Raw genomic sequence first — 19010 nt, 5'->3', positions numbered from 1 at the left:
GGGCACAGGGTCTGGAAACTGATATGATGGGGTGCAGCTTGGGGGGTCAGATGCCTCACAGCTGACCCCTGGGAGAGGCCCATCCCCCAGCCTGAACCCCAGACCCACGCCCTCCTCCCATTGGCCCTGACCTCAGGTAGCGCCACCCGCTCTTTGAGGTGGTTTGATGCAGTTTAACCATTGCCCTTGATTCGCGGCCCTGTGACAGCTGCCTCACCCCTGCCAGCCGGCTTTATTTGCAAAATCAAGAGTGACAAGGGGGCAGAGATCCCAGGACTAGAAAGAGAACAGAAAAAGGGGAGCTCAACTCCATTCTCCATTCTGTGGGGCCTCCCCACGTCAGGACCGGGGGGCGTCCGTAGCACCGGCAGGGGTGGGTGGGTCAGCGAGGCTCAGGGCTCATCTGCCGTCTGCTGGGGCGCAGGAGCCCCCAACGGTGGGCAGGGGGGCTCGGCGGCGGCGGGGTCTGTGCAGGTCAGTGGGTGGAGAATCTTGGACCACACAGGGCCGCCCGAGTGTGGCGCGCCGGGGGCAGGGCAGTGAGAGACACGGTGGCGGGGGGGGGGGGGGGGGGGGTCTGCTGCCCACGCGCTTTATCAAGGCGCCCCGGAGGCCTGGCCCACCGCGGGGTGCGGCTGTGGAATGTGGGTGACGGGGCTGCAGCCCCACCTTGAGCACCAGGACCAGGACCAGCGGTCGCCCTGCGCCTCCCACCCTGCCCGCTGCCCTGGGGGAAGCACCGCTGGGAGGATGCTGGGGCGTCAAGCTCCCAGGCCCCTCCGGCCCCCAGCCCAGGCACGGGCGCGGCACTCACAGGCCCCGCTGCTCCCTGCCCCACGCCCGGGCTGGCGAGAGGTCCTGCAGTGGGAGGGGCAGGTGTCATCTCCCCAGTGGGCGACGTCCTTTGGCAGCGAAGCGGCGGTGGCGGGCGGTAAGCAGCCTACGTGCAGTAGGTGTCGGCCTTCACCACCTGGCAGTACATGGTCATGGCGAAGGTCAGGCCCAGGATCTGCGGAGACGGGCGGGGGCTGGGCAGGGCCGCGCCAGGGACCACGGCCCGGCCCCACCCCACCCTCGTGGAAGCCCCCGGCAGGGCCTGGCCCTGCCTCAAGCTGGGTTCGGCCACCCTGGGCTCCACTGGGTGGGTCTCAGCGCCCAGGGGTGCCCGGCCAGACCCCCAGCAGCTGTCCTCTGCCCATGATTGCACCTGAGATCACCACGGCCACTGGGTAGGGGCTGCGGGAACAGGGCTGGCCCAGTGCCCACCGGCCCTCGGCAGAGGCGATGGGTCGTGCCCCTGCCACGGGGGGATGGGACGGGTTGCAGTGGCCCCTCGGCAGGCCCTGTCGCGTACCTGCACCAGGGCTGTGCACAGCCCAAAGATGCCCACGGCCAGCAGGTTTTCCTGGAGCCACATCTTCACCGTCTCATAGCACGGCTGGAGGAAGAGCAGGCGTCACAGGGACTGCGGGGCCCGCCCTCCACCCCAGCTCCCGGGGTCGGGGGCTGGTGAGAGGGCACAGGCTCACCGCTTTCCACCAGGTGCCAGGCGCGTGCAGCCCGCAGCTGTCGCTGAACTCCAGGCAGCAGGAGTCGGGCACGCGTGTGGCGTTGTAGACCTCGAACCAGTCGGTGTAGTTGGAGACCCCGCAGCAGCGGAACTGCGAAGCAGCACAGTCAGGGGCCTGGTCCGCCTGCAGCTGGCCACGCCCCCTCCGAGCCCGGGCCCCGCCCAGACTCACGTCGGTCTGGATGATGCTCCAGGCGTTGGTGAGGCCCACGTTGCCCGGGGTGCCGTACAGGTGCAGGCCCTTCTTCAGGTCCCGCTGGGCATACCTGTCGATCTGCGGAACAGCAGGGCCACCCGGCGGCAGCTCCACCGACCTCGTCCTGACCCCAGGCCTCCTGTTCCCCTCCCTGGAGTCACTGCCTCCCGGAAGCCCCCACCCGGCTCGGGCCTCTGCCTCAGGGTCTCCGCGGGCGCCCCGATCACACGGGAGCACGACTCCCGGTCAGTAAGGTACAGGTGGAGTGCTCGGGGGCATGCCCGTTAACATGGGTGGGGACCCCCACGTCCCGCGCTGTCTGCCGAGAGGCCAGAAGCCAGGAGAGCCGAGCGCCCGGATCTGGGCTCCCAGACCACGGTCTGGTAAAGGAGCCAGGCCTCCCCAGAGGAACGGCCGGGGCTGGGGCGGGGAGTCCCCAGGATGGGTCTGGAGCGTCTCCTGGCAGCAGAAAGGAGGGAGGTGCCAGGGAGCGGGTGGGCAGAGGGACGCGGGCGCCAACAGGGAGCTCCCCGCCCCCAAAGCTAAGACCGGTGAACAAAACATAGCCGTCCTGGAGTCTAACCCAGAGAATAAAACAGGCACACGGGCCCTCGGTGGTGTAAATAACCCACGAGGTGGGGGATGTTTCTCATCCAACCGACAGCAGCGAGGGAGGCCCTGCCTGCCGGCCCCGGACCTCGCGCCGCTGTGCCCGGAGGGCCGGAAATGCGCCAGAGCCTCCAGTGTAGTCGTGGTTACACCAAAGCCGCGGCCATGGTCCGGGGGTCTGTCCTCCCAGCTGCGGGGCCCTGACTGCTCTTCTCCGCCCGCTGCCCCTCACGGGGGGCGGGGGGGAGGCTGGAGCCCACACTCGAGGTGGGGGCGCACCTTGTCCGTGTAGGTGAAGAAGAGGACGGCGACGGTGGCCTCCAGCAGGAACACCAGCAGCAGCACCACGAAGAACTGCAGGCAAGGACCGCCGGCCTCAGCGGCCAGGCCCGACCTGGCCCCAGGGCGCGGGCCCAGAGAGCGCCAGGCCCCTCGTGGAGCCCCGCCTCGCTCGGAGGCCCGTCTCCACCCCAGGGGCCGCCGCATCTCACCCCACCTCAGAGCCCAGGCTTCAGGCCGTGGCGCACCCACGTGTGCTCCGTACGTGTATCCTCCTCCTGACGGGCAGCCAGGTGGGACGATACCCCCGGGGGCCCGGCAGGGAGGGACCCCAGGCCACATCCCACAGGGCAGCCAGGGGTGGCCAGCGCCCACACAGGCGGGACCAAGCTGGAGAGGCCCCCACCCCTGACTACACGAGCTGCCCACCAGGGGCTCCCCCCACACCAGCTCCCTCAGAGGCACAGCCCTGGGGCCCTGGTGGGGCTGAGCAGGGGGGGCAGCCTGCGGCCCCTGCCGTTCTTGCCACGTCACTCCCCCAGAAAAGAGGGCATACAGGGGTGGGGCCAGGAGCCAGGGCCAGGGGGCACACAGCCCTCTGCGAAGCCCCGCCTTGCCCCCTGGGGCTTCTGGACAGGGTGGGGAAAGGGGATCGGGCCTGGTTCTCTCCTGGGGTCCTCAAAGCGGTCCCCCCTCAATCCGAGCGCAGGAATCGGGGTCACCGGCCCCGGACCCAAGTGACCCATGGGAAGGGCCCGGGTCAGGGTCCCAGACATGCTGCAGTGTCCCCCTTCACCCCGGGGCCCAGCTGCACCCCTACCCGCTGCTCCGAGGGCTCCAAGCCCTGCAGGGACATCTGGAGCATGCTGGACACTTGGGGGAGCTGCACAGCCAGGCCCACCTGCTCAGACCCGGAGTGGGGGGGGTGCCCACCCCAGCAAGGGCTCCTCAGACAAAGGCCCCGCTTGAAGCAGGTGCCTCGCGGCCTGCCGCGGCCTCTGCCGACCACGCTGGTAGCAGGGCCCCTCCCTTCATGGTCAGCAGCAGTCCCCAGGACGGAAACGAGTCCTGCCCCAGATCCATCTCCGAAGCCAGCAGGGTCCGGGGAAGCCAGAGGGCGGGGCCGCGGCGAGGGGAGGAGGCAGGGCCGCGCCCCGGCAGCGAGGCCCCCGCCCCGGCCCGCCCCACTCACGGTGAGCAGCAGGCATCTGTTCTCCTTGATGGCGCCGATGCAGCCCACGAAGCCGATGGCCATCACGAGGGTGCCGGTGGCGATGAGCAGGTTGGCGGCCGACAGCGACGGGAAGGAGGAGGACAGGGTGGCAAAGTTGCCCTGCGTGGCAGCCAGCCAGATGCCGACACCCAGGATGCCGCAGCCTCCTAGCTGGGGTCCCGGGACAGGCAGAGCGGGGCCGGTGAGAAGCCCGCCCTGCCGGCCTCCCAGCCCCGTCCCGCGCCCCACACACGCCCCACGAAGAGCTGCCCCCAGAGCCCCCGCCCCGGCTGTGCCTCCCCCACCCCTGCGGGGCTCAGTGCACCTCTCGATGGCTCGTCACCGCAGGCATCGGTCAGCGCACGGGGACGATCGGGGACGTCCAGGGAGGCCTCCGGGCCTTCCGTGAGGACGGGACGCCCGGCGGGGCGCAGGGGAGGGCCAGGGGGGCAGAGAGCACTGTGGCTCCTGTGTGGGCACCCCCGCCCCTGGACTCTGAGGCCCCTGCGCCACAGACCGAGTCCGGGGCCCGGCCGGGGGCCCGCAGCCTCCACAAATGCTGACCAGCCTAGGGCCCCCGGCAGCCTGGGCACGGGGAGGCCACCTGAACTGAGGGCTCGGGGAAGGCCAGGTAGCCCGGGGGTCCCCGCCCCCCCTCCAGGACTGGTTGGGTCATGGGGGCCTGCACCCCTGGGCCCAGGAGCCTTCTCAATGCCTGGTCTCGACCCCGGCAGGGACCCCACGACTTAGGCCAGATGGGCCCCGAGACTCCGCCCAAGGAGGCCGTCCCCACTGCCCCCACCAGCCCCCCAGCCCTGGCTGCAGGGGTGGGGCAGGCGCTGCTCCACTCTCACTAAGCCCCTGGCGAGCACACACGTGCCCTAAGCCAGGCTGGCAGGAGACCGCAGTCGCGGGGGCACACAGCCCCCAGCCTGAGGGCCAAACGGCCAGGGGCTCCTGCTGCTGCTTGAGGTCCCGCTGGGCCTTGCCCAAGGCTGGCTGAGCCAGGCAGGAGAGCCCCCAGGCTGGCACGCCCACCCCCCGGTGGGCGTCTGGTCAGCTTAGGGCAAGTGCAGGGCTCCTCTCTGTCCCTTGTTGCACCTTCCCAGAACCCAAGAGCTTCTATCTGAGAGTTAGAAGCAACACGTGTTCTGGATGCTGGCTCAGGGCGGGGACGGGGCAGCCCTGGGCACCTGATAGGGCTCCTCCTGCCCTGGCCTGTCCATCCCGCCCTAAGGCAGGGTGGGGGCCGCAGCCTGGGCTGTGTGGCCGGGGCTGAGGAAGCAGCACCGACAGCAGGTGAGGCCCGGAGGGTCACCCTCGCCAGAGCCGGGCTTGGCGCAGCCCCGGACGGGCCGGAGCACAGTGCACCTGCATCCGTGGGGTCGGGGGTGAGCCCCCCACAGCAGCCCCAGGAGCGGAGCTGTCCATGGTGCTGACTGCAGGCAAGCCCGGCAGGGAGCAAAACTGGGCACCCCACGCCGGCCCAGGGCCCGCCACGGGGCACAGGCGAGGCTGGGCAGGTGCCTACGCCTTCAATCTCCCACCTGACCTGCAGGCAAGAACTGGGGACCGAGCGAGGGGCGTCCCTGGTCTCGTGGGACCTCCAAGGACACCGGAGCTGGGGAGCACCCAGTGGGTCCGTGCAGAGAGGGCTCCCCTGGCCTCTGCCTGGCCCTGGGCAGAGGAGGGACCGGCCCGGGGGATGGGCAGGGGCTGGGGAAGCCTCTCCACGGAGGAAGCTGGTGAAGGGAAAGAGTGAGTGCCCCGGCCAGCCAGGCCCCCCACCCAGCTCCACAGCACCCACTCTGGGAGTGAGCCCCCAGGCCAGCGACACGGCGGGGCGGGTGGGGCTGCCTCTGCAGCGGGAGGTGCTGGTGCCACGGGGAGAATCGTTACTTAAAACCCAGCAGCCCGCCCGTCTGGCTCTGCCTTCAAGGACGCCAGCTCCAGCGACGGCTCCTGTCAGCAGGAAAACGAGCCCCTCTGAGCTCCCTCAGCCCGCGGGACGCCTGGAAGGGCACCGGGAGGACGCTGCGGGCAGAGCAGCCGTGCGGGTCCAGCCAGGTTGGGGGGGCCCTGGCGGAAACGCATTGCTTTAATTAAGACCCCAGGAAGCACGGGCGCCTGGGCCCGGAGAGGTGGAGGCAAGAGACCCCCACCGGCTGTGACACGGACACACTCCCACGCCGTCAGACGCCTCACCCCCCGCACGGTGCCACCGACCGCACGCGCACGTCACGGGCGCGTTGCCCCGAAGCTCATCCGCCCAGACCAATCAGCGGGAGCTCCCAGACGCACGCGCTAGCAGGACGAATGCACGTGGCAGCCAAAATTACCTGTAATTTCGAAAATGTTTCTGCATATGCAGCTTTTAAAACATTTTGGCAGGAAAATTACAGCCTCCAGGACAGGAGAAAATGGGCCCTGTTAGACTCAGAACAACAGACGCAGGACGAGCGGTCCCAGGTCTCTCCCAGGACCGGTGGCCCGGGAATCAGCAGTGGGGGCCGCCCTGCACCTCCCCGCCCCACCTCCCAGCCCTTCCGGGGCCAGAGAGAAGCCCAGGTGGGGCCCGGGAGCAGACCCCAACCCAACCCCGCGAAGGCCTGGGAGGGAAGCCCAGGAAGCCCACCCACTGCCTCTGTCTCCCTCCCACACACCTGGAGCGCTCACCCTGTCCACTGTCCCCACCTGTCCCCAGCCCCAGCACCCGGCACATGCTCCCCACTTCCTGCTGTCTCTGTTTCTCGGGTTGGCCTGGGGCTGGGCAGGTGCTGCGCCTCCAGGCCACGGGCCGAAGGTGCCACCCAGCCCTCTGCTGCTGCCCCTCCAGTCACATGGCTCAGCGTGGCAGATGGCCGGGCAGCTGGCCAAGTCCCTGAACAGGAGGGCTGGGTGCCCACAGCCCTGGGGTGGGGGTTGGCACGGTGGGGTGACACGCACCTCCCAGCCAAGACCAGCCACGGGGGAGAGGGGGAGAGCCCGGCTACGTGAAGCTCAGGAATGGCAGACGTGTCCCGCGCGCCGGGAGTCAGGGCTGCAGCTGCCCAAGGCAGAGAGGACTGGGCGGAGGCCCTCGGGCCTTCTGGGCCCAAGGGGACACTCCCCATTCTGGCCAGATGTTGTTCCCTGGAGGACAATTTCTGTGCCATCCACTTAAAATCTACGTCATGGTGCCCTCAAGGCTCGAAGATGAGAGGACCAGGCTCTGGCCCATCAGGGAGGTGGCCCCACCGCCCAGGGACTCCCTGAGGCCAGGGTCCAAGGAGGAGGGGCGTGGCCGGGCCAGGCCCTGGCACCTCACTGGCTTGACCCTCAGGGCACACAGGGGGCAGGGCCTCGGGTGGGGAACCTCCTGGCCTCTCCACAGCCCCCTGCACCCCCAGCAGCTCAGGCTATATCTCTCTGCCCCAGACAAAACTCCTACCTGGCCTGCAGCCCACTCCACCTCTGCTTTACATCTAGAAGCTTCTGTCCACGCCCTCCTCCCAGCAGGAAGGCCTCTGGGGGCCCTCTTGGAGGCCCCATGCGGCCCATCTGGGTCACTGGGTGGACCAGAGCCGGCTGGAGCCCACAGCTGGGCAGGCAGAGCCCCTGACCAACCACTGCCACCCCAACCCATTGGACAAGCCACCAACTGACTCGCTGCTAAGAGCTGCACTGCTGAGAAGGGAACTGTGTGTCCGCCTTCCCCACAGCAGCAGAGAGGGGGCGGGGGGCGGGGACCAGAAGCAGGAGACCCTGTGCCACTGCCCCAGAGTCCCCATCTGTCCAGCCGGCCAACCGCTGGCCACAAGGACAGAAGCTGGTGCGGGACAGCTGTCTGGTGATATGTCCTGGCGTGACTGGGCCAGGACAGCCCAGGAGCCACACCCACTGCCCGCCCGCCCACCCTGCCTGTGGTCCCCAGGCGGCAGAACCCCCACTGCCCTCCCCCGGCCATCGCAGCCAGGCCGCACAGACAAAGGCCGGGGCCAAGAGGAACCAGGGTTCTGAGGTCTCTCCCCATCCCCTGACCTCCAGCACAGCGCTCTGGGCATGCCTCAGTTTCCCCAACTGCAGGGGGACTCGGGGAGGCGGTCCTCCAGCTCTTCTGAGCCCCATTGCCACCCAGGGCACCTTGCCCAGAGGCCAGTGACAGCAGGCCTGGCCTCGGTCTCTTAACGCCAAAGGGGACACGCGGGGCCCCATGTGCTGCAGGCGGACTGAGGACAGCAGGACTTGCCCGGGGCCCGGGAGGCCTGGGCAGCAGAAATCGAGCGGCAGGCAGGGCTCTGTCCCAACCCCAGCCCGGCGACACCGCAGGGGAGCAGCCCAGAGGCAAGAATGGGGCGGGGGAGCAGAGCCCAGCAGATCCAAATCCGGGAGGCGCTGGGCCGCGGGGCCCTGCGCAGCCAGACCCGGAGCTCGGAGAGCGCCTCCTTCCCCTCCCCCGCCCCCTCTCCAGGGGACCCCCGCCTCCGGCTCCAGGCCCCTGGCCCTACGCTGCCCACATTTGTGAGGCCTCCTCCCCAGTGGAGCTGTCCCTGCCCAGCGAGGGCCAGGCTGCTGCGGTGTAGCTCTGAAGGTCAGCAGCTCTGAGGAGCCCGACGGCACCCCCCAGGTGCCCCTCTGCCAGCCTGCGCCTTCCTGGCTCCCTGTCTCAGGACACCCCGGCTGCAAGCACGGGACAACAGGCAGGCCTGTTTCCTGCTGTCACCAAGGAGCTGATGACCTGCAAGACCAGGCAGGCCAACCCCCGGACAGATGGGTGACATCTTCCGGCCTCACTGGGACCCAAGGCTGGAGGCCTAAACTTGCTCTCCCAGACCCCATGTGGGGCCCCAGAGAAAACCCACCCAACAGGGCACATAGAGTCAGTGCCTCCAGGGCCGGGCCGCCCTGAGCAGGGAGGGGCGCAGGTGGGGAGGCGGCACTGCCTTTAGTGTCAGGCTCAAGTCCAGGAATAGAGACCTGCCAGGTGTGCAGGTGCCCGAGGGGCCGGGGTCAGGGAGAGGACCTGGAGGGGGCTCTGCCCGTGGAGAATGGGCGCTTTGAGGTGAATTCAGAGGGAAGGGGGTGCCGACAGGGGCCGGGGAGGCCTCTGCACCTTGACCTCCAAGCAGGTGCACAACTGGGACCCTCATTCCCACCTCCCCTCAACTTCTCCCAGGAGGCCCCGGGACCCCCTCACCTCCCTGCTCCCCCACAGCCTCTGCCCCTGCACCCTGCACGCTCCTCATTCCCAGGGCCCCCAGCACCCACTCCCTCAGGGGCCATACCCAGGACGGGGCACAGCGCCCACTCCCACCCCGCCCACGAGCTAGGGCTCGCCTGGTCCGGCAACTGGAGTCAGGACCCACACAGCAAGGGTCTCCAGCCCACGGGCCCCTCCAGCACGCCCATGGTCAGCTCTGGTGGGAAGACTGACACCCTGGGGGAGGGTTCTGTCTCCCAGTGCGAGTGGAAAACGGAGTGGGGGCAAAACTAGATCCATCCTGGGGGGCTCAGCACCCCCGACAGCAAAGGAGCCAGGGTCCCAGGGAAGGGGAGTCACAGCCACACACTCCCTGCCCACTGCAGCCTCTGGCACCGGCAGGAAGGGCTTAGCTGGCAGCTGCACAGGGATGAGGTGGGATGGATGTCACCACCAGCCTCCTGGCCACTGTCACCACCCCTGGCCCCAGCACATGTCCCAGTGGCCCCCTCGCTGATGCCCAGGTCTCAGAGCCCCACGAGGGCACCAAGCCGGGGTGGAAGGAGGGCCAAGGCCAGCAGTGGGCCCAGGGGTGTGACCGGGTAAGAGAGGGAAACGGGACGTTCCAGCCCAGGAGGGTCCGAGGGGCTCCTGCTCGGTTCTTTCCTGGGTCGAGAACGTCATCCGTGCAGGGATCTGGGGAGCGCGTCCACCCTGCGGCTGGCTGGGGGGGGGGGGTCACAGGGCAAGGACAGCTCTTCAGGGGACCCGTGAGGGTGGGCTGCTCTGAGGACCCCTTCTCCGCACCAGCAGGTGGCAGGTAAGGGGAGAAGCAGGTGCTGCCCACCTCCCGGGACCACTGCCCGTGCCGCATCAACCCGCCCCCTTATCACACCTATGGCTGCCAGCTCTGGTCACATGGTCACCTGCAGCCTTCTCCTGTCACACTGCCTAGGTCATGCTGACCCTGCCAGCTGCTCACTGCAACGCACCCTGCATCTGGTCAACGTCCCCACCAAGAGAAGAGAGTCCCCTCTTCACACGCCCGGCAGAGCTCCAGCTGCACCCACCTTGGCTCTGGGGACTCCTCTGCTCTGGGCCCAGCCCACTCTCCCAGGAGCCCTGGCAGGGGACAAACCCTGCAGGTGACACTTCTGGAGGCGCGCAACCGGGGCAGGAGCCTCACAGGCTGGCCACCCCTCCCAGCAGCCCCCCGCTTCCCAAGCCAGGCCCAGGGTAGAAGGAGGGGCAGAAAGCTGGCCCTGGGTTCCGGAGCGTTCAGCACGAGCTGACAAATGACGGCCTCCTTCTGGGGTCCAGGGCCCAGGCCGGAGCCAACGCCACATCCCCTCCCAACCTGGAGTGGAAGGCGGGTGGGATCAGGAGTTAACGAACGAGGCAGCAGGGAGTGACCTTGGCACGTCTCCCCACCAACCCTCCCCCAGACCAGCCAGTGGAGTCCAGGCCTGGCCAAGCTTGCTCCAATTGGTCAGGTGTGACACCTGCCACGGCCAGAGCCCAGCACCCTCCCTGCCATTTGGGGCTGGGGGGCAACTCTATCTTCCAGTCTTGCGGGGGGCAGGGGGCACCCTGCAGCAGCAACACCTCTTACCCTGGACATGGCACCTCGGAGGAGCAAACCCAACCCACCTCAGCAGAAGTTACCAAAGCCCCCCCCCCCCCACCGTGGTGGAGGAGGCGCAGCGGCCAGACACCTCTGCTGCTGGCGCAGGGTCCTGCTCGGGGTCTGGCCCCGCCGGGGCACTCACCCACACACCTGCCCTCTCCCTTCCCACAGCTTCGGGAGACCGGACCATCCGCCTCCGGCCCCGCCCCAAGCGTGGTCCCTGGGGCCTGGTGGGCCGGTCTGCTGCGGAAGGAAGCGAGCAAGGGGCGCGGGCTGCCCCCACGAAGAGGGCGGGAAGGGGACGGAGGAAGGCACCCGCGACTCTGCACACTGACAGGGGCTCAAACCCGGCAGAGGCCAGGTGCAGGGCCCGCGGCCGTCCTGCGGCAGGCGCGGGCAGGACCGGTCGTGGGAAGGGAGAGAGGGGAGAGGACGCAGGGCGGCCGCCCAGAGTGCAGAGGCTCGGCGGACCCCCGCGGTCCCGGAAACCCTCCCTACGGGCCAGCCGAGCCCCAGCCCCCAGCGGGAGCGGAGACCGGAGGCGCACCCCCCCGGCTGCGTCCCGGGAGTCCCGCCCCCACCCCCGCCGAGCAGCCGCCCCCGGCACACCCCCTAGTCTACGACCCGGGTGTCCGGCCCGCACCCCCGCCCGAGCGGCGACCCCGGGCCCGCTGCCACTCACCCAGAAGAGCAGGTTGAAGGCGAACATGAGGTATTTGACGCCCTGGAGGCAGCCGCGCGCCATGCTGCAGCGCTTCAGCTCTAGGAGGAAGATGAAGGAGAGGTCCAGGTAGAAGACCACGTACTTGTTGCCCTTGGGCGACGTGTAGCGCGCCTGGGCCGCCTTGGGGCCGGGGTTGGCGTGCAGGCCGAAGAAGGGGCCGCCGCGCGCGAAGCCCGGCTCCTTGCCCGGCGGCGACGGGCTGCGCCGGTACGTGGACTCGTCCGTGCTCGAGCGGCGCATCGCGCGGGGCCGCCGGGGCCGCCCCAGGCTCTGCGCCCCGGCCCGCGGAGGCACCCGGCGCGCCGCTCCGCTCGGACCCGCGGCGGGCCCCGGACACCTGCCCGCCCGCCGCAGCTCTTGCCCCGGCCCGGCCCACCCCGCACCGGCCCGCCCGCCAATCCGGGAAGGCCCCGCCCCCGATCGGGCCCCGCCCCTCCTCGAGGCCCCTCCCCGCAAGCCCACCCGCTCCGCCCCGCGCCGGCCAATCGCAGCCCCGCGCCGGCGCCCCCGCCCCGCCCCCAGCCCTCCGCCCGCGCCGGCGCCCCTGTGGCTCCGGCAAGCGCCCCCCTCCCTCCCCGGGGAACGCCGGCGGGGCGGGGGCCGAGGGTCCCGGCAGCGCTGCGCGCGGGGTCTCACGCCCCGCCCTCGTCTCGAAGCCCGCCTCGCAGACCTCCGACCGCACGCCAAACGTGAGGCGCTATGCAAATGAGGGGTGACCCACTTGCTGTCTGGTGGCGACCTGGGTCCGCGCCAGCCCAGGCCTTTGGCCCCAGATCGAGGTAGCTCGGGGAACGCAGCCGATCACACCGGGGTGCGCTGTCCAAGGAGCCCACCGTGGGCGGGAAGAGGGCTGCGCCCAAAGCTCCCACAGCTCACATGGGACAGGGCCCAGCCTGGGGTATCCTGGGGCGGGGGTGGGGGCAACCTTGGGAGGGGAGTTTGCAGGAGAAACCCTGAGAGGGGCCCAGGTGAAGGAGAACTAGCCGAGAGGGTGCCCTGGGTGTTGGAAGGGTGGGTCTCTCTGCAGGGTAAGGGGGGAGGTTTTTCAGACTTAACAGGAAGGCAGGGCACCAGGAGTGCAGGAGTTGTCACCTGGTACCTGGAGCTGGACGCCAGGCAAGGCTGGCTGCCCATTCCTGGCCCCTGCCCAGCCAGGGCGGGCTCAGCCTGCCCCCTGCCCTGGTCCTTTCTCCCTGGGCAGGGAGAGAGAAGGGCCAGATTCATGGGCATGTGACATGTGCAGTCACACAGGGCCCCTCATTGGTTTGACCCTCTACTGCCACTGTCTTGCAATGCTCCATAATTTTTTGTACCAGCCCCTCCCAGACACATCCACACACACAGCAGACGTGGACTCAAGCTGGGACGCAAGCCAGGTGATACACCAGGAGCAGCCTAGAGGTGCACACGTCCCCAGCAGTCCCCAGCGTTGCAGGTGGGCTCCTGGGGTGTGAGGAGAAGCCATCAGCATGGGCCCCGGGGGCCCCTCCCTGTCTGCCCTGGGCCTGCAGCCCAGAGGCCCGGCCTCATCCTCTCAGCTCACACGGCGAGCCAGGCTGGGGCAGGGCGGCTACCGCAGGCACCGAGGCCGCCTGTGTCCTGGGCTGGGTCTACCCTGTCACTTCACCAAGACCGCCTGCTGGGAGTATCCACCCCGTCGGATGGCCCAGAAACTGAGGTCCAAGAGGAAGGACTTGGGCAAGGTCAGCAGAACTCAGAGGGCAGAGGAGGAGGGGGACAGAGGGAGGAGAAGCCGGGGGGGGGCGGGGGGGGATGAGAAGGAAGAGGAGGAGGGGAGGGGGAGGGGGCCCATAGGCCACAAAGTGATAGACTGAGAGACGGAGGGTGCCTGGGTCCGCAGGATGTCTGTTCAGCCTGGCTGGGGGCCCAGGGAGGTCTGGCAGCCCTGTGAGGCCCCGAGGACCCCTGCAATCCCCTTGTGGGTACCCCCCCCCGCCGCCGCACCCCCAGGGCTCTGAGAAGAACGGCAGCTCAAGGCCCCAGGGCAGTGCCCCTGGCAGGGAGTGGCAACAGAGGTCCCGGCCAGGCCCACACTGCTGGCCGGCCAGGGCCCCACTGCAGCCCCTCTGCCCTGTCCTCTGTCAAGGATTCTTTGGCTGTCTGGGCCCCTGGCGGGGGACGCGGCAGTGACCATGCACCAGGGCCCCAGTGGAGAAGCAAGCCTTGGGGGGCCCCTGTCCAGGCCCTTGCAAAGAGACACCACTGTCCACAGCTCTGCCCAGGAAGCAGGTGGTGGCTGGTGACCCTCGGCAGCCTCTGGCCACCTTTCCCTTGGCCAGGGATGGGCACTGGGGGTGCTGAGAGTCCCAGTGCACAGAGGAGTGTGCTTGGCACACACGCGCGGGCACACGTGGGCAAAGGAGGACCCAAGGCACGTGTGTCTCCCCGGCCCAGCTCCCAGGGTGGGAGGGGCGGGAGGGGCAGATGGGAGGTGGCCTGGATTCCACACCGGGCTCAGCACCCAGGATGCCCTCCCCCGCCTCGCTCAGCCAATACCATGCCAAAGCCCCCAGAGCGCCCGCCAGCCCTTCTCCCATCTCTGAAACCTGGTGAGCCGGTGGGGCTGAGCTGAGACAAAACCAGAAAATTCAACCATGGCTGCCTGGGGAGGCGCTTCCAGCCCCCGGGCCCCCGGGGCCCCATCCCCAGAGTCCAACCCTTCCTCCAGCAGTGGGACCTGTGAGACACGCTGAGACGGTGACATCTGGTTGGCTCAGCCTCGGGCTGGCCTGGGCCCAGGAGAGCATCCAGCCCGCAGGACCCTCAGGCCAGGCGTGGGCGAGAGCAGGAGGCAGCCCAGGGCCGCCCCCACCACCCCACCGGGCCGGGACATACCTGGGCTTCCCTAGGAAGGAAGGCAGGCTGTGCCTGGGGCCTGGAAGGCTGGCCGGCCGGCAGGTGAGCAGTCAGCGAGGCCGAAGCGGGAGCTCTGTGGAGGAAGGACGGGCAGAATGGAGGCCTGGGGCACCTGGTCTGCAGCCTCGGAGGAAGCTCTGCAGGGCTGAGGACAGGCCCTCTGCTCAGGACCCAGTCCTCACTGGGGCTGGGGGCAGCTGGGGGACAGGAGGTGGTGGCCTAGACTCAGGATCAGAGCACCAGCCAGTGACCCAGTCAGGGTAGGAGGCTGCACCCCACCCTCTGGTCACTCGGCCTCCTGAGACACCCAGGCTGACACAAGGGTGCCCAAGCGGGGACATGCACGCAGAGAACACACGTGTTCAGAGACGGGGACACGCAGACTGAGGGCTGTCCAGCCCCCAGAGGTCCCAGACCCCTGAAACTTCCCTGAGGCGCCCCATACCCCGCCCCTGGCAGACAGATGCCCTGAGCCACCAGCCTCAGGGTCTCCCCACGGAGCCCATCAATCCCCCATCGGCGCGCACAGGGGAATCCAGGGTCGTGGGGAGGGGACCCCAGGCTCACGCGGGTTCTGAGGGCATCCTAGCCACGCTCCCCACACCTCACCCTCAGCCCCGGGGCTCCTGGGGGCTGGGGCAGGTGGTCCTCCAGCAGCCCGAGGGCAGGAGCGGTCGGCAGAGGCTCCAGCCCCACACTGGCACCTGTGCACGTCCACCCCCTTGTGGGTGGCCCTCTGCCAGCCGGGCCACTGAAACCCACACCTGGGGCAGACGTGAAGCCCCAGAGCCGGGGAGGCCCCGGCAGCCTGAGACCTGTCCCCTCTGAACCCCGCTTCCGGGGCTGAGCAGCACCCACCGTGGTGGGGAGAGGCGGCACCTGGGCCCAGGGCCCCTGGGACCCCAGCCCTCAGCGCCCGCCATGCTGGGGATGGAGCATCCTGAGGGGGAACCAAGGGTGGGGAGCGGGAGGGACACGGCCACCCACGAATCCCCAGGAGCTGAGGGACCAGAGCCCCCGGCTTCCCGCAAAGGCGAAAACGCACCCATCACAGCCCCACTCCCCTCCCGTGTGGGCCTAGGGCTGTCTGTGTGCCCTGGGCGTCAGGCCGGCCTCTGGCTCAGGCCCTGGGGCAGCTCCACCACACCCCCCCAGGGCCGCCAACCCTCCTGGGCCCCCTCGTGTGAAGCAGACCCATGGCCTACACCGCCGGCTGGCCCCACTCCCAGCCCCCACCACCAAGGCAGCCCCCCACCCTCCCTGAGTGACCTCCCCACCTTTGGGCCCCTTCCCCATCTTGGGCCACCCAGATATGAGCCTGCAGTCAGGGCATGGGTGCAGGCCCGGATGGCACCAGTTCTCTCGCTCCCCCAGGCCCAGCCTCCTCCTCCAGGAAGCCTTCCTACCCCACTCCCTGCTCTGTGCTGCCTTTGAGGACAGGGTGTGTGCTCTGGAGGACGCCTGCGTCCCGGGGATGGCACGCACACAGGCCACAGGGACAGGGCTGAAAGAGCACCCTCCAGGGGCCGGGGTGGAGGCAGGTGGGGGTCCTGGGGTAGCGTGAGCACCCACCTGGCCAGACCAAGGTCCCACGCAAAGAGAGCTCCTCCGACGCCGGCACAGAGCTTGCCCACGTGGACCTGGGGGCCCGGGGCAGACGGCGGTTCCCAGTGGCACGGCCGCCCTGAGCCGCAGCGGCAGAGCAGCAACCCCAGCAGGGCAGCTCAGAGTGGAGAGCAGAGCAGGCCCGCCCACCCGGCCCCCGGCTCCAGGACGGCTTTGAGGAGCCAGGAGGCCCCGCCAACACAAACAGGCCTGTGGTGTCGGCCTTCCTGCTGCTGCTTCAGCCCCGCAGGCCCCAGGCCCACCCAGGCCCCTACCTGGGGGAGGGGCAGGCACTCCGCCGGCTCGGCCTCCACACCCCGAGCCTGGGAGGAGCCACTGCCCGACACAACCCCAGGGGAGGGGTCCCCACAGAAGAGGCCCCCAAGGGGCCCCCAGTTTTTTCCTGGCCCACCAAGGCCAACCCCAGGCTCAGGGCCTCCCCCCAACCCTCCCCTCCTCCCACCCCCCACAGGCCCTAGGAGCATCCTTCTCAGATGCCCACCGCATATGCACAACCCCCAGCACCAACAGCCCACTGCACCCAGGGCCCTCATGGAGCCCCACATGAGGCCAGGTGGTGAATCGAATTGCACCCCCAAAGACCAGGGGCTCAGGCACGCCCACAGGGTCGGGAGGTTAGGCCAAGCCTCAGGCTCACCTGCGATCGCCACCACTCCAGACGCCCCAGCCCCTGTGGCAGAGAGGGCTGTTCTGGGCGCAGCAGGTGGGCGACCCCTCTGAGCCTGGGTCAGGGTCCGAGCACACTCGTGTGGCCCCCTGTGAGCACAAGTGTACCCAAAGCTTTGGGGACTTGGAGCTGAGCCCAGGACCCCAGGCCTACACAGCCAGGATCGGGGCCCTCCAGCCGGGCAGCTTCTGCTCCACCCACACTGCACAGACAGGGGAAGCAGAGGCTGCGAAGCAGGACCAGGGGGCCCGTCAGCTGACTCCCGGGGACAGCGCTGTCCCCAAGGCCAGCCTGTTTCCAGGACAACACTCGGGGCCGAGGGTCTCAGCATAAACCTCAGTGCCCAGTTCCCCTGTGCCCCGCCTGCCCCGAAGTGACCCTTCTCCAGCAGGAAACAGGCTCACGGGTTCCAAACCGCATGTGAGCGCAGCTCTCCCTCCCTGCCCCTCCTGTTCCTGCCCACTCCGGCCTGCTCCCTGCAGCACACACAGAAGGACAGAGCCACCCAGGGCCGCTGAGCAGGGGGCAGGGCTGACCTCGGAGGCGCACGGGGCCTCTGGTATAGTGTGGCCAGGCCTGGGCCAGGGGAGTGGAGCCGGAGGGGCAAGTGCCCCAGGGCGCCTCTGCACGTGAGTGTGGGGCCCGCACTCAGCCAGGCCGCCCGCCACGGCCTCTCCTGGGAAATCGGGACGCTGGAGAGAGGCTGCCACCGCCCCCCCCCCAGTCCACACGCAGCTCTCAGAATTCCAGGAATGTCCACTTGGCTCCCTGTCCTCCCTCCCTGGGAGTAAACAACCGCTGGGCGAGAGGCGGCCCCTCCTCCAGGAAGCCTTCTGCCCACACCCGCTCCCACTCCCGGCTCTCGCCAGCTGGCATCCCAGGTCCCCCGTCTCCCTCACCTCCGCAGACGCGGCCGCCTCTGCAGCTGAGCCTGGGTCTGACCCCAGGCCCCTGTGACTCAAGGCAGGATGTGCGTCCAGCCCGCCTGGGAAGGGGCGGGCAGGGAAGTGGCCTCTGCACGTGGCTCTGCACGTGGCAGGGTGGGCGAAGGTGGGGACACAAAGTCTAGGCGGGCAGCAGCTCTGGCCAGCCTCTCCAGCACCCTGGGGACCTCAGCGAAAGCTGGACCGTTAGCTGATGCCTGGGGCCAGCTTGGCCCCACCCACCCCAACAGGCGCCGGTGCTGAGAGCCCGCAGGGCTCTCTAAATCACAAGCGCCACTTTGCACACATCCACCCTCCTCCTTGGCCCAAAGCTCACCTCCTCCAGGGAGGCTTCCCTACTTCTCACTGTACACACCCCTTCCCCCCAGGCCCCAGCCTCAGAATTATGAGGCTAACCCCACCCCATTCCCAGAGATACAGCTTCCCTCCCTTTCAGTCCATCGAGGCTCCTGAGCCGTCACTTCCAGCTCCCACTTGGCATCTACTCTGGCCCAAGGGCAAAAGCGTTCCCATGGGTTCCGCCTCCAGACCTCTGCCTAAGGATTCCCAGTGCTGGACGGTCCTGCTCCCTCACACACACTCGGGATGGCTCTTCAAGGTTCAGCTCAAAAGACACTGCACCCACGACGACCCCCTGACCACCCTCCCCGCCCGCACAGGTCCGACGTTCCCAGATCACAGGCAACCGACCCAACACAGCCTGGCCTGCGACGCGTGCAGCTAGCTCCTTCCCGCACCCTCTCTCAGCCCTTTGCCGAGGAAGAAGGGAGGAGGGACAGGGGCGAGACGGATCGAAGCAGCGCCAGGGGTTGGAGCCGCCAGTCTGGTCGCTTCCACCGCACCCTCCCGCCGTCAAGGATACGGGCAACTACCGGGCCGGGATCATTAGTGGGCGATCGGGCCGGGCGGCGACCCCGGGGGGCCCACAGACTCAGCGCAGAGACCCCTGGGGGTCCGCGGGCAGGGGCGACTTCCTTTCCTGTCGTCCCGCCCGCACTGGCCACAGGTCAGCCGCTCTCCGCGCCTGCGGGGGTCGCCGCGCCCCCCCGCCCGAAGCGCAACTTGTTGCTGCGAATCCGCTCGGGCTCCACACTCGGGGCCCGAAACTCGCGCCAGCTCGTGGGCCCGGGTTCGGGGCTGGTCCCGGCTCTGACGCGCGGGCAGCGGGACCCCAGCTGCGCCCCCGCCGAGGGCGCTGTACCTGTGCGCGCCTTCAGCCCGCCGCGCAGCTGTCAGTCATGCGGGCACGAGAAAAGCGAACGCCGCCGCCGGGCCCTTCAGGCCCTGCCCGGGCGCCGTAGATCGGGACGTACCAAAGCGGCAGACGGAGGTCTCCATGTGCTACTGCCGCGGCAGTGTGGACCCCGGGAACCCCGATCCGCGCGGAGGAAACTCGCCGCCGCGGTTAGCGGATACTGACGGCACCGAGACGGGCAAGGCCGGTCGGCGGAGGGCGAGCCGGGCGGGGGAGTTTGGGAGGGGACGGTCACCCCCCCCAT

The 19010-nt window shown here is 69.1% G+C and overlaps 2 protein-coding genes across 10 annotated transcripts; one reads left to right on the top strand and one right to left on the bottom strand.

Moving 5' to 3' along the window:
• Positions 1-202: 202 nt before the first annotated feature.
• Positions 203-18931, bottom strand: TSPAN4 (tetraspanin 4). Of its 8 annotated transcripts, none has more exons than XR_007134310.1 (10): positions 17467-17673; positions 14254-14347; positions 11356-11435; positions 3847-4038; positions 2655-2729; positions 1743-1844; positions 1530-1661; positions 1355-1438; positions 815-1009; positions 203-466 (listed from the first exon to the last, which is right to left on the bottom strand). XR_007134310.1 is itself a non-coding variant. In XM_047774895.1 (10 exons), the coding sequence occupies exons 4-10, from the start codon at positions 11416-11418 to the stop codon at positions 941-943; spliced, it is 717 nt and encodes a 238-aa protein (XP_047630851.1). In that variant the 5' UTR covers positions 11419-11435; positions 14254-14347; positions 15847-15914; positions 16538-16913; the 3' UTR covers positions 203-940. The 8 variants fall into 8 exon arrangements, 7 of the variants coding, with proteins under 7 accessions (XP_047630851.1, XP_047630854.1, XP_047630852.1 ...); XM_047774895.1 differs by lacking the exon at positions 17467-17673 and adding exons at positions 15847-15914; positions 16538-16913 and having other exon boundaries at positions 203-1009; XM_047774898.1 differs by lacking the exon at positions 17467-17673 and adding an exon at positions 18825-18931 and having other exon boundaries at positions 203-1009.
• LOC125124792 (uncharacterized) lies at positions 11940-18848 on the top strand. 2 transcript variants are annotated; one of them, XM_047774886.1, is made up of 3 exons: positions 11940-12176; positions 12714-13100; positions 18171-18848. In XM_047774886.1, exons 2-3 carry the CDS (start codon positions 12867-12869, stop codon positions 18810-18812), a joined length of 876 nt encoding a protein of 291 aa, XP_047630842.1. In that variant the 5' UTR covers positions 11940-12176; positions 12714-12866; the 3' UTR covers positions 18813-18848. The 2 variants fall into 2 exon arrangements, with proteins under 2 accessions (XP_047630842.1, XP_047630843.1); XM_047774887.1 differs by lacking the exon at positions 11940-12176 and having other exon boundaries at positions 12351-13100.
• Positions 18932-19010: the final 79 nt, after the last annotated feature.

Source organism: Phacochoerus africanus, chromosome 4 (genome assembly GCF_016906955.1).
Source record: "Phacochoerus africanus isolate WHEZ1 chromosome 4, ROS_Pafr_v1, whole genome shotgun sequence".
NCBI classification, from domain to species: domain Eukaryota; kingdom Metazoa; phylum Chordata; class Mammalia; order Artiodactyla; family Suidae; genus Phacochoerus; species Phacochoerus africanus.
This window is presented reverse-complemented; position numbering and strand designations above follow the sequence as displayed.